Source organism: Vombatus ursinus, unplaced genomic scaffold (genome assembly GCF_900497805.2).
Source record: "Vombatus ursinus unplaced genomic scaffold, bare-nosed wombat genome assembly UNPS02014821.1, whole genome shotgun sequence".
NCBI classification, from domain to species: Eukaryota; Metazoa; Chordata; class Mammalia; order Diprotodontia; family Vombatidae; genus Vombatus; species Vombatus ursinus.
Window position 1 is genome coordinate 41,752,921 of NW_020954599.1, and position 27,848 is coordinate 41,780,768.

The 27,848-nt window shown below is 37.6% G+C and overlaps 1 protein-coding gene across 1 annotated transcript in view; it reads right to left on the bottom strand.

Annotated features, from left to right (window-relative positions):
• Positions 1-27,848, bottom strand: part of WDR17 (WD repeat domain 17) — a 102,390-nt gene that overhangs the window by 5,811 nt on the left and 68,731 nt on the right. Inside the window, exons 20-28 of the mRNA XM_027837566.1 lie at positions 22,993-23,125; positions 22,239-22,330; positions 15,291-15,390; positions 14,504-14,643; positions 12,307-12,327; positions 9,761-9,872; positions 4,454-4,595; positions 3,915-4,017; positions 2,660-2,761 (exon numbers count right to left, since the gene is read on the bottom strand). Coding sequence (XP_027693367.1) covers positions 2,660-2,761; positions 3,915-4,017; positions 4,454-4,595; positions 9,761-9,872; positions 12,307-12,327; positions 14,504-14,643; positions 15,291-15,390; positions 22,239-22,330; positions 22,993-23,125 — 945 coding nt within the window. The remainder of the gene's footprint in view (positions 1-2,659; positions 2,762-3,914; positions 4,018-4,453; positions 4,596-9,760; positions 9,873-12,306; positions 12,328-14,503; positions 14,644-15,290; positions 15,391-22,238; positions 22,331-22,992; positions 23,126-27,848) is intronic.

The window sequence follows — 27,848 nt, forward strand, 5'->3', positions numbered from 1 at the left end:
AAATGAAGAAGGCCTAGATTAAATATTATAAACATGTAGATTCATAGTTGGAAGGGATTCCAAAGACCATCTAGTCCAACCTATAACTGCATAGGAATCCCCTCTACAACATTCATGACAAAAAATTTTCCAGGCTTCATTTAAATGCCTCTCGAGGCAGTCCAGTCATTTCCCCGGGGTAGATGTAATTGTTACGGCATTTTTCCTTACACTGGACCTACCCATCTCTGTAACCTCTACCCACAGCTAGCCTAAAGTCACATCAGCTTTGCTGGTGACCATATTGCTCTGTCTTCCTCTACTTCTCTTACCTTCTCTTTTGTCCGCCATCTCCAATGAGTACTCCTGCCACTTGGACAACGTACTTCTTTTTCTCTGATCTCTCCCTTACTTTGTCAGACTGATGCTACCTTTTCTATTACTTGCCAGAAAATTCTCACCATGTGGATACACCCTTAATATATACCAATATAGGGAGCTAAAATGAGCATAAAATTGCAAATATTATGTGAGAGAATTCACTGATAATGATTATGACAGTATTGTTTCAAAAAGTATAGGAATCTAAAGGTTAGAAGAGTAATAAAAGAAAATAATGTCAATTGACAGGAAGCAGTGGAAATGCTGGTATGAATCAACCTTGATCCCCACTTTTATGGCAGTGTGAAATACAAAAAGTTATACAAGCAAAAAGGACACGGCCTACTTTGGACGTGGGTAAAACAGTGGAAATAGGGGCATCAGGGATTGATTAATTGATTCTAAGACCTTGCATAAATAACTACTGTCATACAGTTTCTTAATTGAGTGCATCAAGGATCTGTGATTTCATCAGTGTGAAAATCCCTCTACTGATGCAGATTGCAACCTCTCTGACTTTGTAAGCAACTGAGCTGCTGTGGTCAAAAAATATATCACCTTGTAGCCATCCTTCTGTTGATGCTCCTCTCGAAAGTCAGCTAGCCTGGTCCTGGGAAGACAAACATACAGTCTATCACCGGGCCCCTACTGGAAACCTTTCCATCTCTGTAGAATTTGCCACATTTTGTTCTCCATTGGCATAACCTTAGAGAACCAAAGGTTTTCCTCTTGCTCTGTCACTCACTACACCACCTTATCCTCCCTGAGCCCTAAGTGCCTTTATTTGTAAATGGAGGGAGGGTGGACGAGTAGGGTGGACGAGATGAACTCTAAGTTGCCTTTCAACTTTATGTCTATAATCTTATGAATAAAGTTTTATTCAAATATAATGTCTAAAAAGAACAGTTTTCAGCATGTTTTCCATGGAACCAGCCACCAGAAACTCAACAGGTAAACTTATTTGAGAATAAAAGGAAAAAGGAACCTAGGGCTTTCAGATGGAGTTTGAAAAAGGTAAATATGTGTGGTTATCCTCTTAGTTTGCTCTCATTCTTCTTGGAATGTAGTGATAGCTTGACAGAGAAGAAAGGTAAAATATGAACCCCAAACCCATGTATGTTTATATCATTGTAACAAATCAGTTGCATAACATACTAAATTGTTTTCTCAATTACTAGCTTTAACCCTGAGTAACATAGCCAAGAAATTTAACTTAAATTTTGCCTTGACAAGAACAGCTAATTTTTGAATTAATTTTTAATAGATATAATTTCTCAGTTATATTTTTATTTTTGTCTGTCCTTTGAATGTTAACATTGTATGACTGATCATATTTCATTCTATTTGTTCAAGCTAAGGTATTTCAGCATGATTAACAGTCACTTTCTAATGCATCCTCAAAGAATATGATTTTTACACAAGTAAGAGTTGGGGAGAAAGAGAGAGACCAACTTCATCCCTTCTACCTTATGATTATATATTGTTGTTGTTTGTCCTTTGTTTTCAAAGAGGACCAATGACATCATGGGATGGTGGCTTGACTTGTGCATGAATTGGATTTAAGTGAGGCAGAGTTGCACAAAATTGTCAGCCTCACTCTCTCTTCCAGTCATTGAAGTCCAGTGGCAAGACAAAAGTCAAGATAACTGGTGATGACCTGGTATGCGTAGATGACTTTGGCATCTTCAATGTCTGACCAAGCTCTGAGCCCTCCACAGTGCCTGCTTCAGCTGCCTTCGTGGCCATTGAAACACATTATTCTCATCTGCCCATTCCATTGGGGAAAGTCTTCACATGCTTTGAGTGAATATCCCCTTAACTCACTGATAGGGTTGAGGCCTATTAGTTACCCTCAACTTGGTTTAGCCCATCTGCCAAGATGTTTTTTTTTTGTTTTTTTTTACCAAGGTGTGGCTGCTGCACATGCTATAGCTTTTTGGAGTCACAGGTGAGAGGTGGACACCAAAGCATGATGATGAGCAGCACACCTCCTTGAATACTCCGTATGGTCCTTTGGTCTATACCAGGATGCAGTTACTTCTGTATGTCTTCCCCATCCAATAGAACTAATGGGAATACTGGTATTCCTGGGCACTCTCTGGTCTACCCATAGTTAATCATCATTTTCAAGGACAGTCCATTTAGCATAGTAGGCCTGGGATAGGGAGAGTATTTCTCCTGCTCTCCCCACTGAGTAATTTTTATTTTATGTATTGATTTTAGATAAAGAAATGGGGGAAAAGAATGATTTCAAGTCCCTGTTTTCAAAAACAAATTGCTCTTTCACAATAGCAAGTACCTTGTGTACTCATAAAGGGCTGGCACAATGCTCTGATATTGTCTTCTGATTGCTAACAAAGCACCAATGTAACCATATAATATCAGCAATTCATTTCGGACTCTAAAAGAGAACACACGGAATAGAATATTATTCGAATGCTAAGTCCATATAATAGTATCTACATACATCCAAAGAAATATTAATTACTAAGTATGATTATTAAAATTTCAGTGAAAGCTGCAATTTGAATTGCTGAAGATTTGTAGCCTATAAAATTACCTACCCATACATATACAGACAAGTAGCAGAATGATAATTATTCCGTAAATGTTTTCAAGTTTAAAACAGTTAAAATCTTAAATGGAAGCTCTCCCTACCCACCTGCTTTTCACCATCCCACTTTTCCTTCTTACATTAGGGACAAATTAGGGATTCCTTGGTACTTTGTGGGAATTCCCAGAAATGTCATTGAACTCCACTGCTCTTATGGTACAGGGTAGAGACCTGCAGGGAGGCTTCCCTGCCCATATTTCCTGACTCATAGGCTTCCTAAAGCCACAGTGACCCTTTCTATAAGGAAGATAAAATAGGATTGGGCCCTTGGTTGTCTATAGAGTCACATCAAGTCACCAAGCATTCATCAAACACTTCCTAGGTGTCAGGCACTCTGCTAAGTAAGTGCTGATGTTAAAAAGAAATGCCGAAAACAGTCTCTGCTTTCAAGGAGCTCACCAAGGCCTGGAAGCCCATGCCACCAATTGCCAACACTGGCTAAAGGTTTGGCACTGGCTGTGCTTGAGCCATGTGTAGGTTTATGCTTTCCTGTTAATATGTGGGGTTCCTCTACACCAGTGGTGTCAAACTGAAATAGAAATGAATTCCTGCTGCTGCATATTGACCTAGAAAACCATAAATTAACATTGTCTTTGTTGTATTTTTATTTCATTTGATCAACATTTCCCAATTATACTTTACTCTGGTGCAGGCACTTGTGGCCTGTGGGCCTTGAGTTGGACACTTCTGCTCTAAACTATATTATTTTGCTCCAAATTGATCCCACTGTAATTTTAATAAGTTCTCTATTACTCTCATCCTTCTGTCCCTTCCATCTCCACTCCCCAGGACAAATTTAATGAACCAAATGCTCATTCACCTGTTCCAAGAAAGGAACTAAATCTCAAACTGACAATGGTTTAAGACAAAAGATAACAAGAATTATCTTTAAATAAGACAGGAAGTTCAATTTCAGCATCTGGAAGAAAGATGTACTCACTCACTACATTTATGCAGGATTAGTCTTTCAGTGCGGACATAACTCAGAAGATCAAGAACTGGGTAGATTGCATCCAAATTCCAGTCTGAATGGCTCATTTGTTCTGATATAAAAAAAAAGAAAATATAAGCAATTTTGCAATTAAAAAAAAAAGTACCTGTCAATATTTGATCCTCAAAATTTGTATAAACTACATATAAAAACATTGCCCGTCTCTCTGTAAATCCATTTCTTCTACTTCTGCTGTTCCCTAGGTCACTAAAGTAAGAGATCATGAACATCTTCTTAGGGCATATTTGCTCAGAATTCCTTCTGAGACACCAAGTCCCAGGTAGACCAAACTAAAAGGAAAGGAAAAATGGCTCATTAAATTCAGTCCATGTCTTCTGTTGGATTTTATTTTTAAAATTTTAGAACCACTGATTTCTTTTAGTCCTTCAATACATGAGCCAGTTTAATTTTAAGACTGACTGCAAAAATGAATGAAGAGGTCAAACAAATGAGTAGATTGCATATGAATATGCCATGCAAAAACTCACGTTTGATGAAGTGAATACCAACAGGAAGGGCTTTTTCAGGTTCTTTACTTAACAAGTAATACTTTACAGTTTCAAATACATTTCCATCTGCAAGGGCAGTCTCTGCTAATCCTGTACATTCTTCTATTGTGGGTAGATGACACTAGAAAACAATTGTTAAAAGAAGAAATAATCATTCTAAATACATTAATAAAGATAATTTAGGGAAATACAATAAATGCTTTTTTGTTTCTTAAATATTTTTCCATCTGAAATTACAATTGTGGAGAGATTTAGATGGATTTATTACTGTTAATCCCCATGGTTACATTTGGTGAAAGAGAGGTAAAGTTTCACGCTATTTTCTTTGATAATTGCCTTCACTTGGCCCTATCACCCTGCCATTCTTTCAAGCTATCATCTGCCATCTTTTCTTATTGTCAGAGTGATAGTCCCAGAAAAAGTGGTTTATGGTCATCGTTTCACCTTTCTTACCTCCAGTTCATTTCTCTACCTCTTTGAGATCTTCATGGAGACTGTTCAACTGAAAATGGTCTATTTAAGGTCACTTCTTTATCACTAAATCTTTAAGCCAAATGGACTTTTCTCAGTTCTCATACTTCTTCATCTCTGCACAATGTTTGACTCTGTTGACTATCCTAGATACTATATCCTTTCTGGGTTTACCAGACACTGCTCTGTGTTGGTTTTCTTCCTCTCTGATCAATCTTTCTCAGTCTTTTTTCTAGAAGTGTCATCTATATCCCCACTCATTTTGTGAATCAATTAATCAACACGCATCTGCCTTGGGCCCTGTTCTTTCTTTACTTTTTCCCAACCTCATTAGCAACCACATCTTTACATGTAATTCCCACATCTACAAATTCAGTCTTCAATTATTTCCTGAGCTCTAGTCCCTTATCTCATAACTGCCTGGTGAATGCCTATATAAATACTTGTTGAAATGAATCAAAAGGATAGAGAAATAGAAGCTAGATGTGTTAGTCAAGTCAGGTAGATTTGGAACTGTCAGTAATTAATGTCAACTTGGAGGGTGATCTCTAGTGTGATAACCCGTGGTTCTGTCCTTAGCCCTGTATAGTTCAATATTTTTATTATTTACTTGAACAGTTCAATAATTTTATTAATCACTTGAATAAAGGCAAAGATGATTACATTTGAAATGTAATGGAAGCACAATTGGATGACAGAATTGGAATCAATAAGCCGATGGCCAGAATCTAATAAAATGGAATTAATAAAATTGAGAGAAATATAAAATTCTAAACTTAGGTTAAAAAAAAAACTTCACTAGTACTGTTTTGGGAAGGCATGGCTTCTATAAAAAGATCTGGGTATTTTAATATATTGTAGTAATGTCAAGAATAATGTGATCACAAGATAAACAGATAATGCAACTTTAGGCTTCAAAACTGGAATAGTGTCAAGGATGAGGGGAAGATTGAAATCATCCTGTTGTAGTCTTCCTGGATCAGAACATATCTGGAGGACTGAAATTAGTTCCGAACGCAACATTTTGGAATGGATATATATCAACTGGAGTGAGTCTTGATCAGGCTAGCAAGGCAAATGGAGACTGTGTCATATGAGGATTGGTAGAAGGAATTGGGAATGTCTATCCTGAAGAAAAGAAGACTTGAAGGAACGAGATACCTGTTTTCCAAGATTTGCAGAGCTGTTACACGACAGAGGAATTAGATTTGTTTTGTTTGGCTCCAGAGGGAAGAAGCAGAAGTAAGTGGGAGTTTGTTGCAGAGAGGTAAATTGTGACTTAATGCAAGGGCAAACTACCTAACAAAAAGAATTGTATGAAAGTGCTTTCAACTTCTTTCAGAGGTAATGGGTTCCTCATCACTGGAGGCATCCAAGCAGAATCTGAATTTTCCTATTTGTTAGAGATACTGTAAACAGGATTATTATTCAGGTATAGATCAGGCAAAATGATCTCAATGAACCTCCAAACTATGAAATTCTCTGATTCTGATGTCAGTTATGCAAACCAGCGTTTAGCCCTTTTCTGTTCAACATTTTTATGTATAATTGGGATTAATTTGGATACTTCTGTCTCTAAGTAATATGCTTATCAAATTCAAGATTGACACAAAGCTGGGAGAGGCAACTAGAATCATGGAATCTCAGATGAGAAAGGTCCTCAGTGATCAAACAATTCAAATCATCCCAGAGTCACTCTTTCTATAACATTCCCCTAAAATAATCATACATTGCTTCTTGAACATTCAATAAATAAGATCTTCGCACTTTCTGAGGTCACCTACTCCACTCTTGAACTAATTTGTTAGAATTTGTTTCCGTATATTTAGCCAAAATATGTCACTCTGTGACTTCTGTTCATTAGTCCTAATTATGTATTGAGATTAAACAATAATAATAATGATCCAAAACCTTCTTCCACCTATTAATCTCTTAAATATTATAGTATAGTGATAACATTACTGATAGCTTTATCTTCTCCAAGTTAAATATCCCCAGTTCTTTCTATCCTTTCTTTTATAACATGAATATCAGTTCTCTCACTATCCTAATCACTTTTCTCTAGTCATACCACAACTTATCAATGTCTTGCCTGGTATGGAATGTTAGCACTGGATACAACACTCCAGATATGGTCTTACCAAGACAAAGGATTATACTTCTATATGTGATTGCCATTTCACACTAACTCCCCTATATCTGTTTCATATCAACTGTCATCTACCTATAGTTCCCCATGTTGAACTTGTAGAGTTGATTTTTGAACTCAAATATAGAACTTCATATTAACCTCTATTAAATTTCATTTTGCTAGATTTTTGCTACTATTCCAGCTATCAATGTACACTTGATAAGATCTCCAAAGACATCCCACAGAATGAAGTTTGAATATGTTTAAGTATCCTATGCTGGTCTTAAAAAGCAACTGCATCAGTAGAAGAAGCAACTCTGTCTAAAATTTGAAGAATAGTTCCTGACCTGTATAGGTATATAGGAGTTTTCCTTACTAGGAGTTTCTTGCAGTGAAATCACAAGATGGGAGAGATTTGTCTAGACCATATGGTTCATGGGAACAAGATCTGATTATTTTAATGGACTGTAAGCTCAATATGACTCAGCTAAAAAGCCTAACATGATTTTAGGTGCATTAGCATAAGTTAGTATCCAGAAAAAAGGTACAAATTATTCCACTGTATTATGCAGTAGTTAGATCACAACTGGAACATTGTATTTAAGTCTGGATGAATATTTTAGGAAAGATACTGGGAAGCCAAGATGGTAAGCAGTATCTGAGAGGGGATCAAGATGAAAAAAGGACTTAAAATCATTTTAGGGACCAAAGAAATAGGGAATGTAGCTCTAAGAAAGAGAGGACTTGGGGTAGACACAGAATGATAGGAATAGAGCTGGAAGAAGCAAAGGATCATAGATTGAATGCTAAATCTAAATGTCATGTAGTCTAACCCTTTCATTTCACAACTGAGTAAGACCCAAATAAGTTAAATGACTTGCCCAAGGTCATAGATAAGTAGTAGAGATAGAAACTGAACACTATTTCTCTACTTCCAAATGCAGTATTCCTTCTGCTACACGGATGACTTCAAATTTTAAAGGTACTTGTAGAAGCCTTCACAGAAGTCCTATTCTAACAGATTATGATGGCACAGAAATGATCCACCTGGAAAAACAAGGAGGAAAAATGTCCATTGTCCAGACCAGATGCCGCAAACCCGCCGCTCCAAGTGTGGCCTGAACTAAATTAAACTATAATTGGGAAATGTTCAACAAAATAAATATAAATACATTACAACACAGGCAATGTTAATTTATAATTGTCTAAGCCAATATGCCCACAGGGATCCATTCCTACTTGAATTTGATACCACTGGTTCATACTGTATGATATATAGCTACATACAGCTGAGTCCTCAATACGTGTATCCCAGACAGACAATGCAGATGGTCAATGATCTGGATCCAGAATTGAATAGGTAAAATTGTTAGACTGTATTTGGGAAATTCTACAGTGCTCTCAATGACCCCAAGTTTCTCCTTAAAACAAAAACCCATTTTAAAAACACTAATACATTGTAGTAAAACATGTACCACCACAAGCTCTTAAAGATCAGTTTGCTCAAAGGGAAATGAAGACACACATGGTAGACATAAATATTTTGCAAGCATATTATCTGTGATAACATATGCCCAAGAAATGGTCTATGAGAGATGCACTACAAGACAGGGCTTCAGTTACATGTTGAGAGTGAGGGGTAATGACAGCCTATGGATAACCCATCTACAAGGCTGGTACACAGGTACTAATCAGAGACCTAGAGAAAAGCTTGGCATGTTTGAGGATTTCAGGGAGGACATGAATAAGAACTTCATAGGAGAAGTTTGGATGGATTCCAGTCTGTACAGCTGCAGTGAGCACCTACATTGAGAAGAATATGCATCCACTGAAAATACTGAGGTGATGTAGAAAGGGCTCTTATTAGACTTTTTCGGGCCAACTGAGAATAGACCTAGGACCAGGAAGGAGGCAGGTTTCAGCCCCATATCAGATCTTCCTAAATAGAATAAGTATGAACCCAGCTGCCTAGCCTACATCAGGGCTTATTTGTTTAAAGGACTTAAGATGTATCTATATGGTTGGTATAGGGAAGTCCCAGTGAGGAGACTCCTTTTACCAATACAAATAGGCTACTATTCTGTAATTAATTGGCTTAGAGAGTAGCCAGGGGACACTGAGAGGTTAAGGGACTTAGCTGTAGAGAGCCAGTGGGTATTAGGCAGAACTTAAAATCTCTTCCTGTCCTGAAGCCAGCTGTCTGCCCATTATGTCAAATAATCTCCTTTTTCTACTTCTAATTGTCAATATAATTAAGAGAAAAATATTCTAATCAGGTTAGAATCATTTATTTATATGTTATATATGCTATATGTTATAGTTTATTATGTTTATTATATAATGTTATGTGTTATAGTTTCTTAACCTCAAAGGGAAATTAAGACATAGCAGCCTGTGTCCATTAAGAATACTTATTCTCATTGGTATACCTTCTCATAGGGCAGCGAGGTGGTGCAGTAAATAGAGTTCCAGACCAGGAGTCAGAAGAACCTGAGTTCAAATCTGGCCTCAGGCACTTACTAGCTGTGTGAACCCATGCAAATCACTTAACCCTGTTTGTCTCAGTTCCTACTCTGTAAAATGATCTGGAGAAGGAATTGGCAAATCACCCCAGTATCTTTGCCAAGAAAGCACCAAAGCAGGTCACAGAGAGATTGAAACAACTCAACAATAACACAATGTACCTTCTCATGTAGGTCATTTATCTCTTCATTACATCCTGGGTAGAAAGCACAAAGTTTTACTAGGTGCAGCTCATTATTAGGAATCCTCAAGAGAAGGTCTGTTGCCAAATCCCTATTCAAATGACAAAAATGGGGAAAGTTACTTAGGAAAAATCTAAATATAATGTTTGCAAAAATTTCAAAATCATAACACTTTTAATATTTCTCCCTTGCATTATCTATTTACATATAAAATAGTAATTTTACATTGAATCTTAGAGCTCCTGTCTAAGTGTAATTCATCGACATTAAAGTGGTATGAGGGAAATACTCATATACATTTTATGATTCTCATCCGCAAGATAACACTTGAGTTACTATGGATATGATTGTGTGTATTTACAATGAACTTTATTTAGGGAGTTGGAGTCTCTAACCAAATCAAGAAGTCCCAGGCCCTCTTCTTGCATTCAATTGATTAATCAACCTTCCTTAAAGTCAAATCATAGCCACTTTTATTTTGCATACAAAATTGGAAAAGTGGGAATAGCTAGCATGCTAAACTAATTAAAATACATGACTATTTAAATTTTACTGTTTTCAGTCTTTTGGTACTTCTTAGTAAACCTTCAGGGAATCAACAAGGCAACAAAAAATAAAGGGATGCAACTGATGGATTTCACTTTTTAAAAATTCATTTAGTGGCCCACAAAATTAGATGTATAAACTCATTAGTAGATTAAAATACAAAACTAGACTGAGAACTTTACAGTTTCAAACAGACTTTTTAAATGCAACCTCCTTTTACATCACAATGTGTTAGTTTTTGGCTATCTATTACAGAAAGTATATAACAGTTTGAGAAATATGCATAATTAACTTTCAGTTATACAAAGCAATACAAAATTCTTCTTTGCTTTTCTTCCTCTTCCTGCTTCCTGTCTTTGGCTTATTACTTTATAAGCAGAGTTAATAGAAAATGAAGAAAAGAAAAGGGAACTCAAAGCTATCTGAATAATATTTGATTTAGTCCTAGTAAATGTTCTATGAGGGAAGCAGTTTGAAGACTGTTCAGTGTTATGGTGTGTGAAATTATTATTAATAACAAAATAATGCTAAATCATAAATAATTTTATGTTAGTAAAACTTTGTATCTATAATAACAAAATCTTAAATATTTCAAACCAGAGATTCTTAACCTTTTTTGTTTGTCATAACCTCCTTTGGCAGCAGGTAAAGTCTATGACTAATCCTTCTCAAAATCATATTTTTAAATGAAATAAATAAAATACTTAGGATTGCTAAGGAAACCAATTAAATTGAAATGTGGTTATCAATTTTTTTTAATTTACAGAACCCCTGAAATCTATCCACAGACCCCAGGCTAAGAATCCCCATTCTAAACTACTAAATATTATCATTACTTATTTTGAAATTTCAAATACTTAATTAGATCTGTGATTACCAGTGTGGGCACTCTTTCTACAGATGCAGATTATAACTCTATCCATACCTTAGTAGAGTTCTTCTTGAGTTAATGTGTAAAAACAAATAATCCCCTTGGGGCCGAACTTTTGGTAATGAGCCATTCTACATTTGCAGTCAGTAGCTAAGCTGGTCCTTGGATGGTTCAGACACTTCCTCAGCTGAAGCTTTTCAGCTCCAGATCAATAGAATCTGCCAGAGTTTTGGCTCGACTAACACACTCAGAACTGCCCTTATTGACAAAGTCACCAGCTTAGGCTAGTCTGGGGATGAGCCTCTCACACGAGGGGGGTGCTGTTCCTCAGATACCAGGCAAACCACTGTTGTTCAGCCCATACTTGAAGCCTTTCCAGTGGGGTATGACCTGCCAGGGCTCAGTTTTCCCCACATAGCTTGTTGGGATTCACCTCCATTGCTACTATAATCATTAATAATAATTTATGAAAACAGTAGTTTATGGGCAACATATGAAAGAGAAATTCCACTTACTTGTGAATTCCCCACTGAAACTAAGAACTTGTTAATGAAATAAGTTTGGCTAAACTCATTTAAAGGCATTGTTAGGAATTTTATTTGAAACCTGTTCTTAACCTTTTTGTGATCTGCATGGTTTACAGTTAAAGGGGAAAATCTGCAGATCCCCTCTTCCTCCTCCTCCTCCTCCCCAAGCTTGTAAAGCCACTGGTACAATGAAATTTACTTTTACTTATTTCTTAAGGTGGGGTTTATAAGATTTAATTAGATATGTCAATAATAAGTTATTACTGATCTGTTAAAGATTATACAAAGAATTAAAACTCTTAGTTTTTATTCTCAGAACACACTGCATAATTTTTTATTATAGGTAATTAGAAGTAATTTATTAGATGAAATGTGGCTATAAAGTAATAAGATTCATTTTCATGTATAACATTAAAGTCTACCTCACTATTTTGCAGTTATACTTTGTATTACTATGAATAATGTAATTGGTTTGGTATATTAAGAAAAATAATAATTCAAGAACATTTCTTTTAATAATGAAAAACTATGTGCTTTTCAATGTATTATTTAAATTGCAGCTTTATAAAAATATAAAATACCTGTATCCAAGAAATGGAAAGCTAAAAAGGAGATGTTGAAATAACAATGAATACCCGGAGGAATCAAAATTTTCATTTTAAACCATAAATGGAAAAAATCCAAAATACTCTTGGTTTATTAGCAATAATTAAACTTATATTCTCTGTCATATGAAGGCTAATCTAAAAGCATATTTTCATCATTTAGGCTCTTTGAGCAGCTACAAAGACTATAGTCGCTCATTGGAAATTATTCTGATTCTAAATAAATGTTTATATTTTCAACTTTCCTCAGAATATATGTATATGTTAGTGTGACATAAAATACAACTGAAAAATTGGAAGGGATTTTTGAGACTCAATAAATTAATCCATGAGCATTTATTAAGTACCTACTATGTTCCAGGCACTAAGAATACAAAGACAAAAATGAAACCATTGTTGCCCTCAATGAGCATCCATTGTATCAGGGGAAACAAATTTTATGTACTACATAAAATATTAACAAGATCATTTTATGAAAAAGGCATTATTAGCGCCTGAGTGGGTCAATAAAGGGTTCATGTACAAGGTAGAGTTTGAGATGAGTTTTGAAAGCTTTGAAAGAGGAATTCTAAGAGGGAGAGGTTAGGAGTGGAACAATATATAATAAAGCTAAAAAGGTGGAGGTTGGGAGAGGAACAGTTAGGTGGTGCTGTGGATAGAGCACCAGACCTGGAGTCAGAAGGACCTGATTCAAATCTGGCCTCAGACACTTTTACTAGCTGTGTGACCCTGGCCAAGTCACCTAACCCTGATTGCCTCAACAACAACAACAAAAAAGGTTGTTGGGGCAAGGTTCCAAATGGCTCTAAAAGCCAAAGAAATTTGTTTTAGATCATAGAGGTAATATTGGAGTTTCCTGATTAGGGAACTAGCACAAGCAACTCTGTCCTTTCGTAGCTACATGTAGTATATATTGGAAAGAGGAAACACAAGAGGCAAGTAGGCTACTGGAACAGGCCAGGTAAGAAGAGATGAGGGCCTTAAGTTGGGTGGTACCCATATGAGTAAAGGGAAGGATACAAATATGAGAAATGTAGAGGCAGAATTTTGGGGGTAACTATAGGTTAAAGCTACAGCTATGAAAAGGAAGAGTTCAGTAAGGTGAATATTTTTATTATATTTGGCTTAGCTTCACAAATCTTTCACTTTTTTTAACATCACACCAGTTTTTGAAACTAACCCTATTTTTCTTTTTTTTTCAGGAGTTGTTTACCTTTAATTTGGGATAACTGCCACCTAAAGGAATAATCACGTAGAGGACACTATACTGTAAATTGGTTTGTTTCTGTGCTTGGGGTAAGCTATGGCCACTGACTATTCTAATGCTCAATCATACTAGGAGGACTGAGTGGTCTTAAAGGACAACTAGCATTAAATGACAGTTCTCAGATGGGTTCTAATAAAGATTGGCTGTGGGACGACCCCACATCCTGCTGGTCCTCTGAAAAGTGTCAGGTGAAGTAGAATAAGTCCAGGAGACCTGATTCAAGATAGGATGCTGCTGTTGATCTAGGGGTATGCCCAAAAGGATGGAATATTTGTATTATTCTTTTCATCAGGTGTATGTGTGGGAAAGGGTCCTGGTCAGATAAATATCTCTACAAACTCCAAAGAGTGGCAAATAACTGAGGAGGAGCAGAGTCTCAAAATTATCTCCTTTCCCCTCTTCCTGGACGGAAAATGACTCAGGGCAAGGGCAGTTGCTTTTGCACATTTTGCTCCTCTGATGGTATTTGAAGGCCTAAAATGTAGCCCTGGGTCTCCTGGAGTATCTTCTGGGATTTGAGGAGCTAAGCTAAAGAACCCACATTGCCCTCAGTTCCCAACATGGGACAGGAGAAAAAAAGCATCCCTTTGATGGTGCTAATGTTTAATACATCAAATAAAGCTTGGAATTGCTGCTACTAGAGAATGGAGGAACTTGCATATATGATTTTGTTATATAAACAAAGAAGTTCTCATTACTTTAATATCATACCCTATCCTGAACATCTTATTATTACTTCATTCTCATTTCTGGTCACTTCTTTCCCGTAATCTTTTTTTTGTGAAGAAGAGAGCACAGATCCTTCCTGCATACTTATTATCCAGAGCACCTAATAGTTGTTTTTGTTTCTTTAAAGAAATACTTGACATGATCTGATGAGAATCCTGGAGGTTTAGAAATCCTTACCGTGTTTCAATTGTCATACACTTTCTTGCTAGTAATTCTAAGGCGTAATGGGTTGCTGGTGCTGCCTTCTCTCCTAAGACGGTGCCCACACTGACAGCCAACTCAAGTTCATTTCCACGAATCAGGTGTGCCATGGCGAGCTGGCTCAGTAAGAAAATATTATCTTCAGTACCATAGATGCCAACCAAGTGAACCATTCTTCACCCCACCCCACCCCCTCCAAAGGTACAAATTACATTCACAAGAATATCAGTCTTAAAAACCATGGGGTCATCCAATCCTTACGAACTAAGCAAGATTAGCTACATGCTTTAAAGGAACAAATTGAAAAAAGGAAACTGAGAAAGTTGTGTAGCCACAGAAGGTTTTAGTGTCAGAGGCAGATTACTCTAAAGTACTACTAGTACTGTTATTTTTGTAATTAATAATAGTCCCTCTCAATATAACCTTATTGTTAGCTTTTTAGGAATAGTTTATAAAAATGTTTGATACCAGCTCAAATAGCTCAAAACATAATCTGCTATTAATTGCTTAAATATTAAGAAAAATTGTAATAGAAATAAGAACTTTATTTGATATAGTCCATATTCTCACCAATGAATCAAGTAGTACTTATTAAAAGTGAACTTAAGTATAATGTACTAAATAATTCCCTTGCATATAAAAAATTTAAAACATTTTTCCTGAGTACCATATAAATATATATATATATTTATATCATATATATATGATATAAAAAAGAGCCATTGGCTTTTAATTCATTTACGGAAATGCACAAATGTTGTACCTCAATATTATCTACAGCAAGATAGCAACATGCTGCCAGCACTGCTCGGCCGTCTTGGAAATACCATTCTGCCAGCTCTTTACTGACCCTCTGCAAGAGTCTGTGGAGAAAAAAAAGATTTAACTCTCTATAAATACTTTAACACAGGTACAGAAATAAACCATCTTCCATTATCACAGGTTATTAAAAATAGCCTTTGGATAGCTAAAAATAAGCAATATTTATATAGCACTTTAAGGTAGACAAAAGACTTTCCTCATAACCTAGATAAGGCAACTGAAGCTTAGGCAGGTAAAGGGACTTGTTGGAGGTCTCTCCACATGAGTGAGTGTCAGAGGACGGATTCAAAATTAGCTTCCTGAGTCCAAGTTCAGTGATCTTTCCTCTGTCCCAAAATGTATGCAATATGAGTAGGCAGATTATTAAATAGGGTCCTGTAGGCAGAGCAGTAAACAGGATGGGGCATGGGTCAGAGAATTTGTCCTAGGGTGCAGAAATCTTAAGGGTCACTAATAAGAGTTCTTATTCCTTCCTCCAAAAGAAGTGGGGAGGGAGGCTGGTGGTAGGGCAGAGGTACAGCTGGTAACCAAAGGGATAACAAGAGTAATTTTCTGCGGAGGGAGCATCTTAATTGTCTTGGGGATTTCTTCATTTTATTGACCAGGGACACCCTGTGAAGGGCAGGGTAGAGGATTTCAAGGATCCTAGAACTCTTTCTACAGACAGGGTAGATAGGGAGAAGTGATTTCCTGCCTCTGACTTTCCTATCCCTCCCTGAGACTTTCCTTATCTTTAAACCTTTACCTCCTAAGCTCCCTAATCTTTTTGAAGGAAAAAGAAGGATGGAGATTGTGGAGAGCAGGAGGCAAGGCTGTTTTTGGAAGGCTTCGCTGTTTGTCTCCAGTCAGGAAAGCAGGGCCCCCTGCTCTGAAGGGCTAGTGCCCTTCTGCCTTTAAGGAAAGCCAAATTTCCACAACTTGGCAGAAAGAGTGCTGGCCTGAGGCTCAGGAGAGCGAGGTTCTAGGTGTTGCCCTAAAACAAACTCTAGGTCTTTATTTACTTCTCTGTAAAGCAGAGGAGCTGAGTAAGGTTGCTGCTAGCTCTACCAATCTCAGTCTATGAAATCTGGGCTTCATACGATTATCTCAATTCAACCTCAATTTCAGTAAGGGTTTTGGGAACCTTCTATAATCTTGAATAAATAACTTCTCATTTTCTGCAGTTTCCTCCTTTGTAAAAATCAAGAAGTTGGACTAGATTCTAACTTTAATACGTTCAGAGGATTTGGGGAAATAGTCTTCAAGTTTTCTTTCAGGGCCCTCCCCAAAATATGTATATGTTTTCTCTAAAAATTATCTCTCAGAGTCCAGTAATCAGGCTTCAACACACACACACACACACACACACACACACACGTAGCTAGGAAGAAACAACTAATTTTGGCTCATAACTAGGTGTTAAGGTACTTTAAATAGTGAGCTGCTAACTGGTCTTCTTTTCATAGGGATGGCCAGTATCCTAAACACATGCTTGTCCTGGAGTCTGTTTCTCCATCCTTTCCCAACTCAACTTGTGTTCAGTGCTGCTTAGGTTAGTGATGTTCGCCCCAGATGCAAAAAATCTCCCCCTCCCCCAGTTTGGGAGCCTATGCTGAGGTAAAGTCCTGGGCTGCTGGAAAGCCAGAGAAGCAGGGTTTCCTGCCACGTGGTACCTACAATACCCCATGATTGGCAAGGATATAACATTACTTTGCAAACCATCTAAGCTTAAGTCTTGTTCTTCATTCACCAATAAGTATTAAATGTTTTCTATGCACAAAACACTATGCTAAACATTGAGGAATAGACAATGATTAAATAAGTCAGCAAGTCAACAAGCATATATTAAGCACTTACTATATGAAGGGCTTGGGATACAAATAGAAGCAATAAAGCATGATCCCTGACTGCTAAGCCTTATTTCTTCCCATATACTACACTTTTTTTTTGTAAATTTTTTTTAGGCAATTGGGGTTAAGTAACTGGCCCAGGGTCACACAGCTAGTATCAAGTTTTTGGTCTAAGGCCGGATTTGAACTCAGGTCCTCCTGACTTCAGAGCTAGTGCTCTAGCCACCTAGCTGCCCCCCATTGTACACTTTTTAGCCCTTTTCTATTCCTACCTGATAGGGGTCCTAGAATTTCTGGAATAGCCCTGATGTCAATTTAATTGCATTTAACAAGCATTTAATTTCTACTATGGTGCCAGGAAGAGGCAGCTAACTGGTGCAGTGAAATGGGCCTGGAGTCAGGAAGGCTCATCTTCCTGAGTTCAAATCAGGCCTAAGACACTTACTAGCCGAGTGACTCTGGGCAAGTAATTTCACCCTCTTTGCCCCCATTTTTTCATCTGTAAAATGAGCTGGAGAAGGAAATGGCAAAACACTCTAGTATCTTTACCAAGAAAATCCCTAAGGGGATCACAGAGCGTTGTATATGACTGAAAATGACTGAATGACATGACACCAGGCATATAAAGTTCTAGGGACACAAAGGCAAAAACATAACAGTTTCAGACCTCAAGGACCTGACATAGTCTTAGGAGAAAACAACACAGACATGGGTAAGTATACAAAAGAAAGTATGTACAAAATGATTTTGGGTGGAAGAAGAACTTTACTAACTGGGGAGATGAGGGAAGGACTCCTGTAGGAGGCAGAATCTGAGCTGTGCTTTGAAGGCTGGGAGTTCTAAGAGATAGGGGTGAGCAAGGAAAGCCTGCTGAAACTGAGGAATGGCTCTGTAAAGACAGGGGGAAGGGAGATGGAACACTATATACAGGCAGGGATGTGTTCGAGCCAACTCATACAGCACAAGGGAAATTAGCGAACTACCCATCAGGGCTTCGTTTATTGTTTTGTTGATTGGCTATACTTAGGAAAGTGATAAAGAAAATGTTAATGCAGATTAAACTTAAAAGTATGTGTATGTATTTCCACCCAGAGAGCCAGTTATTAAACATTTACCAAAACATCACTGAGTACAGTGAATAGCAAGTAATCCAGTGTGGCCAGGATGTCAAATACATGAGGGGCAACAAGATGAGATCAATCTAGAAAGATAGATTGAAGCCAGATCACAAGGGGCTTTTAAAGCCAAAGTAAGAATTTTGTATTTTATCTTAAAGGCAATAGGGAGCCATTGAAGCTTCTTGATTTTTTGGTTTATAAAATATAACAGTTTCTATGAGTCCTTTAAAATAACTAAGGGATGGATCTGGAAGGAAAGTCTTCTTAGATTCATATCGATATTTTCAGTTTCTGCCAATATACTTTTGCCACAAATCCTACTGAGAACAGGATTGGATCACAGGACCACAAATGGAAAAAAAGGGGGGCATTAGAGACCATCTAGTGTAATGCCTCATTTTACAGATAAAGGAATTTTGGCCTTGAGAGGTTAGGTAACTTTTTCAAGGTCCCACAGGCAGTAAAATAGGAGAGTTAGGATTCAAATCCAGATCCTTTGAGTGCTTATCAACAGGACTCTCTACACCAGAGGTTTCAAACTCATGCTCTGCAGGCCCCATGTAACCAGAGTGACTCTCTAACTAGATGACAGTGTAATTGGGAAATATCTAACAAAATAAATAAAAACAGAATTCAGCATAGATAATGTTAACTGATGGTTTTCTAAGCCAATGTGTAGCCTACCAGGGTTCTTTATATTTGACACCTCTGCTCTAGCATCCTATTTTAATGCACTAGGAATAGTAGATGAGCCTGGGTTTGGGTGCTGGGGAGGCAGAAAGTGGTTGATCTCTTGAGTTCCAAGTTATAGTTAAAGCTAACACTGATCAGGTGTCTACACTAAATCTAGCACTAAATCTTTCCACTACCTCAACCAGGCTGCTGAAGGAAGTCTGTGCCAATCAGTATTGGGATGAATGTGAATGGTTGTTTCACTTCTAGCCTGCAGGAGATAGACCCAGTCTCCCCCACAAAAAATGCCAAGGGGTTGGGATCTTGGATATATACCAGTGGAGGAAATACCAATAATGAGAAAATCAAGGCTCCATGGATGCCTACCATGACCCCTATACCTACTACAGAAAAAAAAGTATGCTATGAATTTAAATATGATGACTATCTTTATTTAAATCTACATTACTCCTATATCGGACAAACTCATTAAAAAAACTCAAAGGACCTAATTGGGATGAAAAGTTCTAAGTTGCTTACTCCTTGGTTAATTGGTCTCTGGGGTCAATTCCATATTGAATTAGGGATGAAATGCACTCTTTCCCTGTAGGGAGCAGATCAAAGAACTTCCTCAGTCAAGTTGATGAGTTTAGGAAAAGTGGGGAACCTTTGTTTTGGGACCTTTGGGACCTAGAGATTGATCTCTAGAGAGAGTGGACCTTGCCAAATGACACCTTAGGGGAGAAGATATTAAGGATGACTGATTGGCTCCATTATCCTGGGTTTGAGCTACCCCTTTGTACTAGGCTAGTAAAAAAGGGAGCCTTCTTTTAGAACACAGAGCTAAGAATGAACCTTAGCACAAAGCATTTTTCCAGGGAGCAGCAAAAGGCTGCCTTGGGGTAGAAGCACATGGTTGTGGCATGTGTGGATACATTTGACTCTAATATAAGAGCTCCTGGACCCCATGTTCCTGACCCCTAACCTCCTAGACAGATGGGGGGAGGGTGGATTTCTTGGACAATGCCAATTTCTTGATCAGTGTGATCTTAAAACCCAGACTTCTAACAAGAAATAGGCCATTTTTTTGGGCAGTGCTAGTCTCAGAGTTGCATTGCAAGCAATTTCCAGTTCATTTCGCTTTTGGGGAGTTCCAATCCTGAAGAGTAATGCTAGAAAACTCAACAGCTGAATGTGTTTCTGAGGTAGTACAATATGAAGGAGTTGCCTCCATAACAACCCCAAATTCATTTCCCTTCCAAGTGCAGTCCAAACTACTGGACCATGCAATGATTCTAGAGCTCTTCTTTAGCCCTCAGGGGAAGGCAGATGAGACAATAAAAAGGGAAGAGGCATCCTATTGACTATTTGTGAGCTGCTGTGAATGCTTAATTTTGTTTTTCCATTTTCTGTGGGACAGAATAAAGACTGTCCTATATTAGATATAAATTGTTACCCTGAGTGTTTATATGGGATCTATGAGCCATTTCCCCACATAATATAGAGATATGGGCATGAGTTATTTTTTGAGATTTTCTAGAGGCCATTCAGAGTTGGGAAAAAAAAAAACAAATAAAGCAATATGATTTGGGGGGCCATGCCCAAAATTGAACCCAGTTCTATAAGCCCAGAGCCAAGGGTTCTGGGCCTCAGAACCCTTTATGAGTCATCCCTAACCTCCCCTAACATTCTCCTCTTTGGCTCTGTGGAAGGATTTTGTCCAGGAATCATCTCACACAAGTCCTGGAGGTAAATGCTCCTTTTCATGTTAGATTCAGCACATCTTGACTGACCAGGCAGCATGAAAGAGATGAGAGGGAAGTCCCTCTCTTGGTATTTGTTCTTTTTTTTTAAGTGAGCCAAAGAAGTGTTCATACAAAGAGTCTTTTCTTTCTTTTTTTAATCAAGTGTATGTCATTTGATTCATATTTGTAACATATATTCATAACAGACACTTTTATTCTTAAAAGATTGTACAACAACAACAACAACAACAAAAAGTTTGTACAACAAAGGCTTTGCTGAAGTTTTGTTTAAAAAAAAGTCTTGTTTTGCAACTATAAAACATTTGGGAACCACCAGGCCATCATCTAAGAAAGTCATAAAAAATCACGTTTCCTTGAAAATGACAAGGCTCCACAGGAGCAGTTTGCTTAGTGGATTGTACCATGTTCCCAAATATGATGTTTATTTAAATTTTATGAAGCCCTAACATATGATGGATTTGTGACTGGGTCAGAATATTTGAAATCAGGACTCTCCCAGGAAATCCAAGTAATTATAGCCGAAAAGTACCGAACTGGTTGGAATGGATAGGCAGAAAGTACTCCCTGGGTGACCTTGGGCAAGGCATCATTTCTTAGGACATGGTTTTCTGATCTACAAAATGAGATTCTAATTTCCTCTCCAACTCAAGATCCATAACACTTAGAGAAGAGAGACCAAATAAACAGAGGAAGTGATGAATGTTTATGTCTCAGTGGTGGGCTATTCAATGGCTCTGGAAAACCATGTATCTTAAGTTAAATCTCTATTTTTAACATTTTTCCATCACCTTCTTAAGCCTAGACAAAACAATAAAACAATAAATCAAATCCTAATTTGTAATAGCATTGCAGATTTCCAAGATATAAATGGTTCCACTGAAAATTTCAATATACATTCCTGAGAAGGTCAGTCTGGCACACCCCTACATCTAAATTATTGCTTTGGCAAATAACAATCTCCCTGGGTCTGCAAAATGAAGGACTTAGACTGGAGGTGTCTTTACACTCTAGATCTATTATCCATGATTGGTATCAGTGGAGGTGGCAGTGATGATGGTAATGGAGAGTACAAGAAATACAGTGGGACTATTGGATGACAGAGGACATTAGTAAGTTGGAAAACCTTATTTGCATTCCTATTTTATAACTAAAATTTCTTCTATTTTTACAGTGAAATGGCAGCATCCCAATTTTTAAAAATACAATCACCTCCTTATTAATCTCATGTTCTTTGTATATTCTCCAAGTTCCCTATTTCTCTCTTTCCTCAATATCTTTAGCTTTCCTAACAGCAGCATAGAGATGCATACAGACTGCTTCACTTATGCTAGCAATTCTCCTTTATAGATTTTTGCAAAAGGCCTAGATGGAGGAGAAAATTATAATAGGTTGTATAAGTCATCCCCTTTCTCTGTGTGATCGAGAGAGTGAACACCAGAGCCAAGAAATAATAAATGTCAACAACAACTACATATATATATACATATATATGTTTATTACTCACTCATTGTAATCATCCATGTTGTTTCCATCAGAATATGAAGATTCTTTATGCATAGACACTTGTGGAGTCTGTATATTTCCCTCACAGGCAGCCTAGAAATTAAATTAACATTGGTAAAACTGTTTTCAGTCTGACAATTTCAAAAGACTACACTTTAGAATTAAAGAATATAAAATGTATACTTTAGTACACAACTACTTGTTTGAAACATTCTATTAGGAGGTATGTTGTTTTGGTTTTTTTTTTTCGGTCCAGATCTGTGATGTCATTGGCATAGGAAATACCATGCTCTGCACAGATCCACAACTCATCAGTAACATCTCTATATGGTCTGAGAGGTGCTTCGAGGCACCCACAGTCTAAGTCCCTTCCTCAAAGTCATTTAACTTGTATTGTAGGTCTAAGAGGCTGGATTTGAACCTGAGTCGATCTGATTCTATGGCTGCCTCTCTCTCCACACACCATGATGCTTCTCAAAAATGATGAGAGAAGTTGTCTTTCAAAAGTTAATGGGAATAAAATGTTACTAAGCTTACATGTTACCAGCAGAAGCAGTTTTAAGCAACTGATTATTTAAAAATTTTTATTTTAAAACCCTATCTGTATGTATTATATATGTGTGTGTGATGTGCACACATATATAACACATATATGTTATATACAAACACACTTGTAATTTTTTTTTTTAAATTCAGCTTCCTAAAATAATGATTCTGTCATGGTGTACGAGAGTTATATTAGTCCTTTGTCATACCTGTGCAACAAGGAGGGCTTCTTTAAGTTGACCTCTTGAAGTAAAAAAATTAACTAGCTTTTTCACATCCCCAATAGCTATGCAATATGGGATAACATCATCATTTACTTCCAGGATTAATTGCTCTGCTCTCCTAATTAAAAAACAATAACAAATATTCTAATTATAAAACTTTGACAATAAATTAATATAAAGTCTAAAGGTTTCCAAAACTTTTTGCATACATGAACTCAAGTGATACTTATTCACAAGTCTTGTTGGTATTATCAACCCTCTTTTACAGAGGAAGAAACTGAGGCTCAGAGAAATCATGTGCCCGTGGTCACGCAGGTAACTGTCAGAACTGAGATTTTCCTATGTTCTTACATTAGAACACACTCCCTCTTTAGAGGAAAGAGTCACAGATAACTAAGATATGCCTGAAAATGCGCAGGAGCTTCCTAAGCTTTGTTTAACCTATTACCCCACTTGGCAGTGAAGACATCAGGGAGAGCAATTTCCTATCTTTCTCAAGGCCATGAAATGAAAACTGTGTAACTGACTCAATAGATGCAATGGCCAGTTCTTTGCTGTTTTGAAGAACTGACTCTTGAGGTTTCTAGAAATCTAATGCCCTCACTTTTTCTGTCAAATAGTCAGCCAGCCAGCCAACAAGCATTTACTAAGTGTTTACTGTGTGCCAGACACTGAGCTAAGCACTAGGGATACAAAGGAAGGCAAAAGACAGGGAGTATACATTCTAATGGGGAAACAACATGTAAATACCTAAGTACATACACAACACAATCAGAATAGATCAAAGGGAATCTGAGAAGGAAAAGTGCAGTTCTAAAATATTCCATCTTAGCTATGAAACTGGATAATTCGTTGGCCTACAAGAATTGGTAATCTGGTAATAAAAATAGGAATTCAGAGGAAAACTTAATTCTGGAAGTTTCTTCTCTTTTATCTCCATCATGAAGTCCTACATCATCAAAGTGAGAAACATGGTTTTAGTAATCAATGTCCTTTGGGTAATTAAAAAAATATGATATTCTGTAGCTGCAAATTTCTCTTTCTGTTGTTTATGTTTCTATGCCATTTATTTTTTGATTGTCTTGTTTTCACCATTAGTAAGTTCTCCAAGTAGCTGGTAAGTGTTTAGCAGCGGAAATCAGGGAAAGCTAATAGTGCAGAGAAGACAAAAGGGAAAAAGAAACTTTAAACAAATTTAGTGAAGCATTAGTAAAGCACTATGATTGTTCAGTGAGATGACTTAGAAAATCTGAAGTTCAAGGGAGTGTTGGGATTGGTTGGTAAACTAAAAACTTAAAAGAAACAGAACCTTGGAACACAGAAAGCAGAGAAAATGAGAACTGAATTAAAGGGAATGGTGAGGGGCAAGTAGTGTAAGAAAAGTAAGAGGAGAAAAGGAAAATAGCAGCAAGTGGTGAAGTAACCCAGAAAAGACATGGGGGGTGGAAAGAAATGACAAAAGGGAGAGAAAAGTTGCAAGGGTAATTGTAGCTCTGAGAGACATGATAGATCTATGAAGTTCTCCTTTTATGATGAAGCAAACGACAGATAAACAATTTGTCAGGGAGACAGATGATAGAGGAATAGGAGAAATGACAGATAGATGATAGGGAGATGATAGTGACAGAAGATTGATGAGAGAGAGGAGAGAAACTTTCAGAATTGGTTACAGGTTCAGCATAGAATTGGTTCAATCCCTTATACCACCTATACGTATGTTACTTTATGATAATAATTTTAATTTTTTTATTATTCTGAAGCACTGCAGAATCCTGAGAAAGATTTGGGGGTAGGAGCAGGAGAAGGAGACTACATTTGGGATTTCATTTATTCTGTAGGGATCTCTCAGAATGGAAACTCCTTTTAACAATATAGATTAGTAATAGCCCTTCAACAATTTATGTCATTTGAAAGTTCCCTAAGGAGGTGCAAGGTCAAATTGAATGATTTTCCAGCATCATACATCCACTATAAATCAGCATGGTGCTTCACATTAAGGAGAAAGCCAGTTTATGTCTACTGTATGAATGAATGTTAAATTATGATAACTTGGTTTTGTGATTATGCAACAATATTTCTCTTAGGCCATGATCAAAACAGGTATCTATCTGGACAATTCTGAAGACTCCCTGATCTTCCAGGCTACTAGAGTCTTCTTTCTTATTGTTATTGGGAGAGATGATCTCTCAGAAGTGAAGCCTCCTCAAAGGGTTAATAGTTCTTGTTAATAGTTCTCACAAAGGGCAGCAATTAGGAGATCACTGGTCATTTGGAGAGAGATAAGGTCAGAAGCCAGATAGTAAGAAGAATGGGAGGAGATTGGAGGCACCTGTTGTAGATGGCCTTCTCAAGGAATTTAATTGTATTGTTGAAACACACTCCCTTCTGACCTTGTCAAAACCCCCTCAGATCCTGTTTTTAAGCATGTAGCAGGAAGAATAGAATAGCCCTACCCCCCCAACCTAAACTGCAGGACTTCCTGCCTTTTCTTGTCTCCAGGCAAACTTGTGTACTCTGTTGCTGGGGAAGATTTCCATGAACAGATTGTGTCCCCTGAAGCCCAGCCAATGGGATAAAGGGGAAGGGGGTTTGGGAGGAGGAACTCGAGTTAGGGTATAAATAAGCCTTGCTTTCTGTAACCAACTTGTACTGGTATGTGTCCTCCCTGGCCAGCGCCATTAGGGCGATGAGGGGCGGTACCTTTTCTCATGAGAAAGCAATAAACTCCTTTCTGCTTTCAAGGTAACTAAGCTTTGTTTTGAATTTGAGTAGTGGTCTCTGTCCCACACATTATTGTACAGTTGTTTCAGTCATGTCTGACTCTTCCTGACCCTATTTGGGGTTTTCTTGGTAGAGATAATGGAGTGGTTTGCCATTTCCTTCTTTTCTTTTATTTTCTTTTATTATTTTTTTGCTTTTTGGTAAGGCAATCAAGTTTAAGTAACTTGCCCAGGGTCACACAGCTAGTAAGTGTCATGTGTCTGAGACAGGATTTGAACTCAGGTCCTCCCGACTCCAAGGCCAGAGCTCTATCCATTGTGCCACCTAGCTGCCCCCCTCCATTTCCTTCTTAAGCTCATTTTACAGATGAGGAAGCTGAGGCAAACAGGGTTAAGTGACTTGCCCAGGGTCACACAGCTAGTAAGTGTGTTAGGCTAGAGTTGAACTCAGTAAGATGAGTCTTCCTGACTCCAGGCCCAGCTCTCTATCCAGTGAGCCACCTAGCTGAGTTCATTTTAGATATATTATGATATACTCTTCTGTATACAGGTTGTGTTCTCCATCATGCTCTTTGATGGCAAGAACAGTTTGTGCCTTTCTTTGTATCCTCAGCACTTAGCACAATGCTTGGCACACAGTGAGTCCTTAATAAGTACTTGCTAATTGACCCATAGCAGAGTAATATTTTTAGAGACTAGCATAAATATCATTTAGCAAATGGAACGCAAAACTCGAAATGATAGCTCATTTCCCCTATAGTTATGCCTAATACTTTACATGTTTCTTGCTGATGAAAGAAAAAGCTTTCCTCCACTAAACTGTCCTGTGGGTCACTGGAGACAAGTGAGTTCTCCAGTTGTGTTTATTGTTGTTATTGTTTGTCCTTTGTGCTCAAAGAGGGCCATGACATCAGGGAAGTGATACCATGAAATGCAAGTGAATTGGATTTAAGTGAGGGGGGTGCTGTGCAAAGTCACCAGCCTCACTTTCTTTTCCAGAGCCACCTGGGTCCAGTGGCCAGATACAGATCAGGACAACTGGAGATGGCCCAGGATACAGTGGGGGACCTTGGCCTTTTCAGGCTAAGGTCTTTAACAGTAGCTAAGGGCTGAAGAGCTTGAGACATAGTCTTAGGGATTGTACCTCTAAAAACACAAACCTGTGGCAGCAACATTCAAATGTAAATAAGAGCCTCTGCTTCTCAGAGCCTTCAAGACTGTTATTGTCAAGTATGGTAATAGTGGAGTAGGTAGTAAAGTTTTCATTGCCATGGCAACTGAAGACTAAAGATTTTGTGGCTAGTCATTATTTGTTTATTTTTATTTTTTTTTTTAATTTGGAAGAGGCCTGCAATTTTTCTGTAGATCAATGACCTATGGTAGAAAAATTTACTTCTTACTTGTGTTGTAGAGGCATGACTACAGTTCACTAGATGAGGGTGAAACAGAGTTAACAGCTCTCTCTAATATTTTAGATATATTACTCTCCTTAAAAATCTTGTTAGGACACTGGATTCTAGCATAAGGTCATCTTAGAGGAAGGGAGTATCTTTTGGTTAAATGGAAATCCTTTTATTTCATCAATATATTCTATTACACTCTATGAATGGAAAAAAGAGACAGAAGAGATAATTTGGGGGGGGGTCTATAGAATAGGTATTTTCAAAATGAAACTAAGAGTGAGTGATGATTCCTAGGGTAATTCTCAGGACTTAACTTCACGGAATGGGAACCTTCACTGTCAGTAAGTGTGGTTCCTTTTTCTCCTCACTTCTTCACTTCCACTGGGATAAGTAGTTGATCAATGAGGTCCTAACTAACTGCCTAAGAGTCCTTTGTACCAACTTTTAATTAGTGGTCATACCAATATACATCCACTAAACTTTGATATTTAATTTTTTTTTGTTTGTTTTTGGTTAGGCAATAGGGTTAAGTGACTTGCCCAGGGTCACACGGCTAGTTAGTGGTATGTGTCTGAGGGCCGGATTTGAACTCAGGTCATCCTGAATCCAGGTCCAGTGCTGTATCCACTGTACCACCTAGCTGCCCGCATCCACTAAACTTTGTAATCCAATTAGTTAAACTATATTAATAGCCTCAGAGTTTGGATTTTTGGATTAT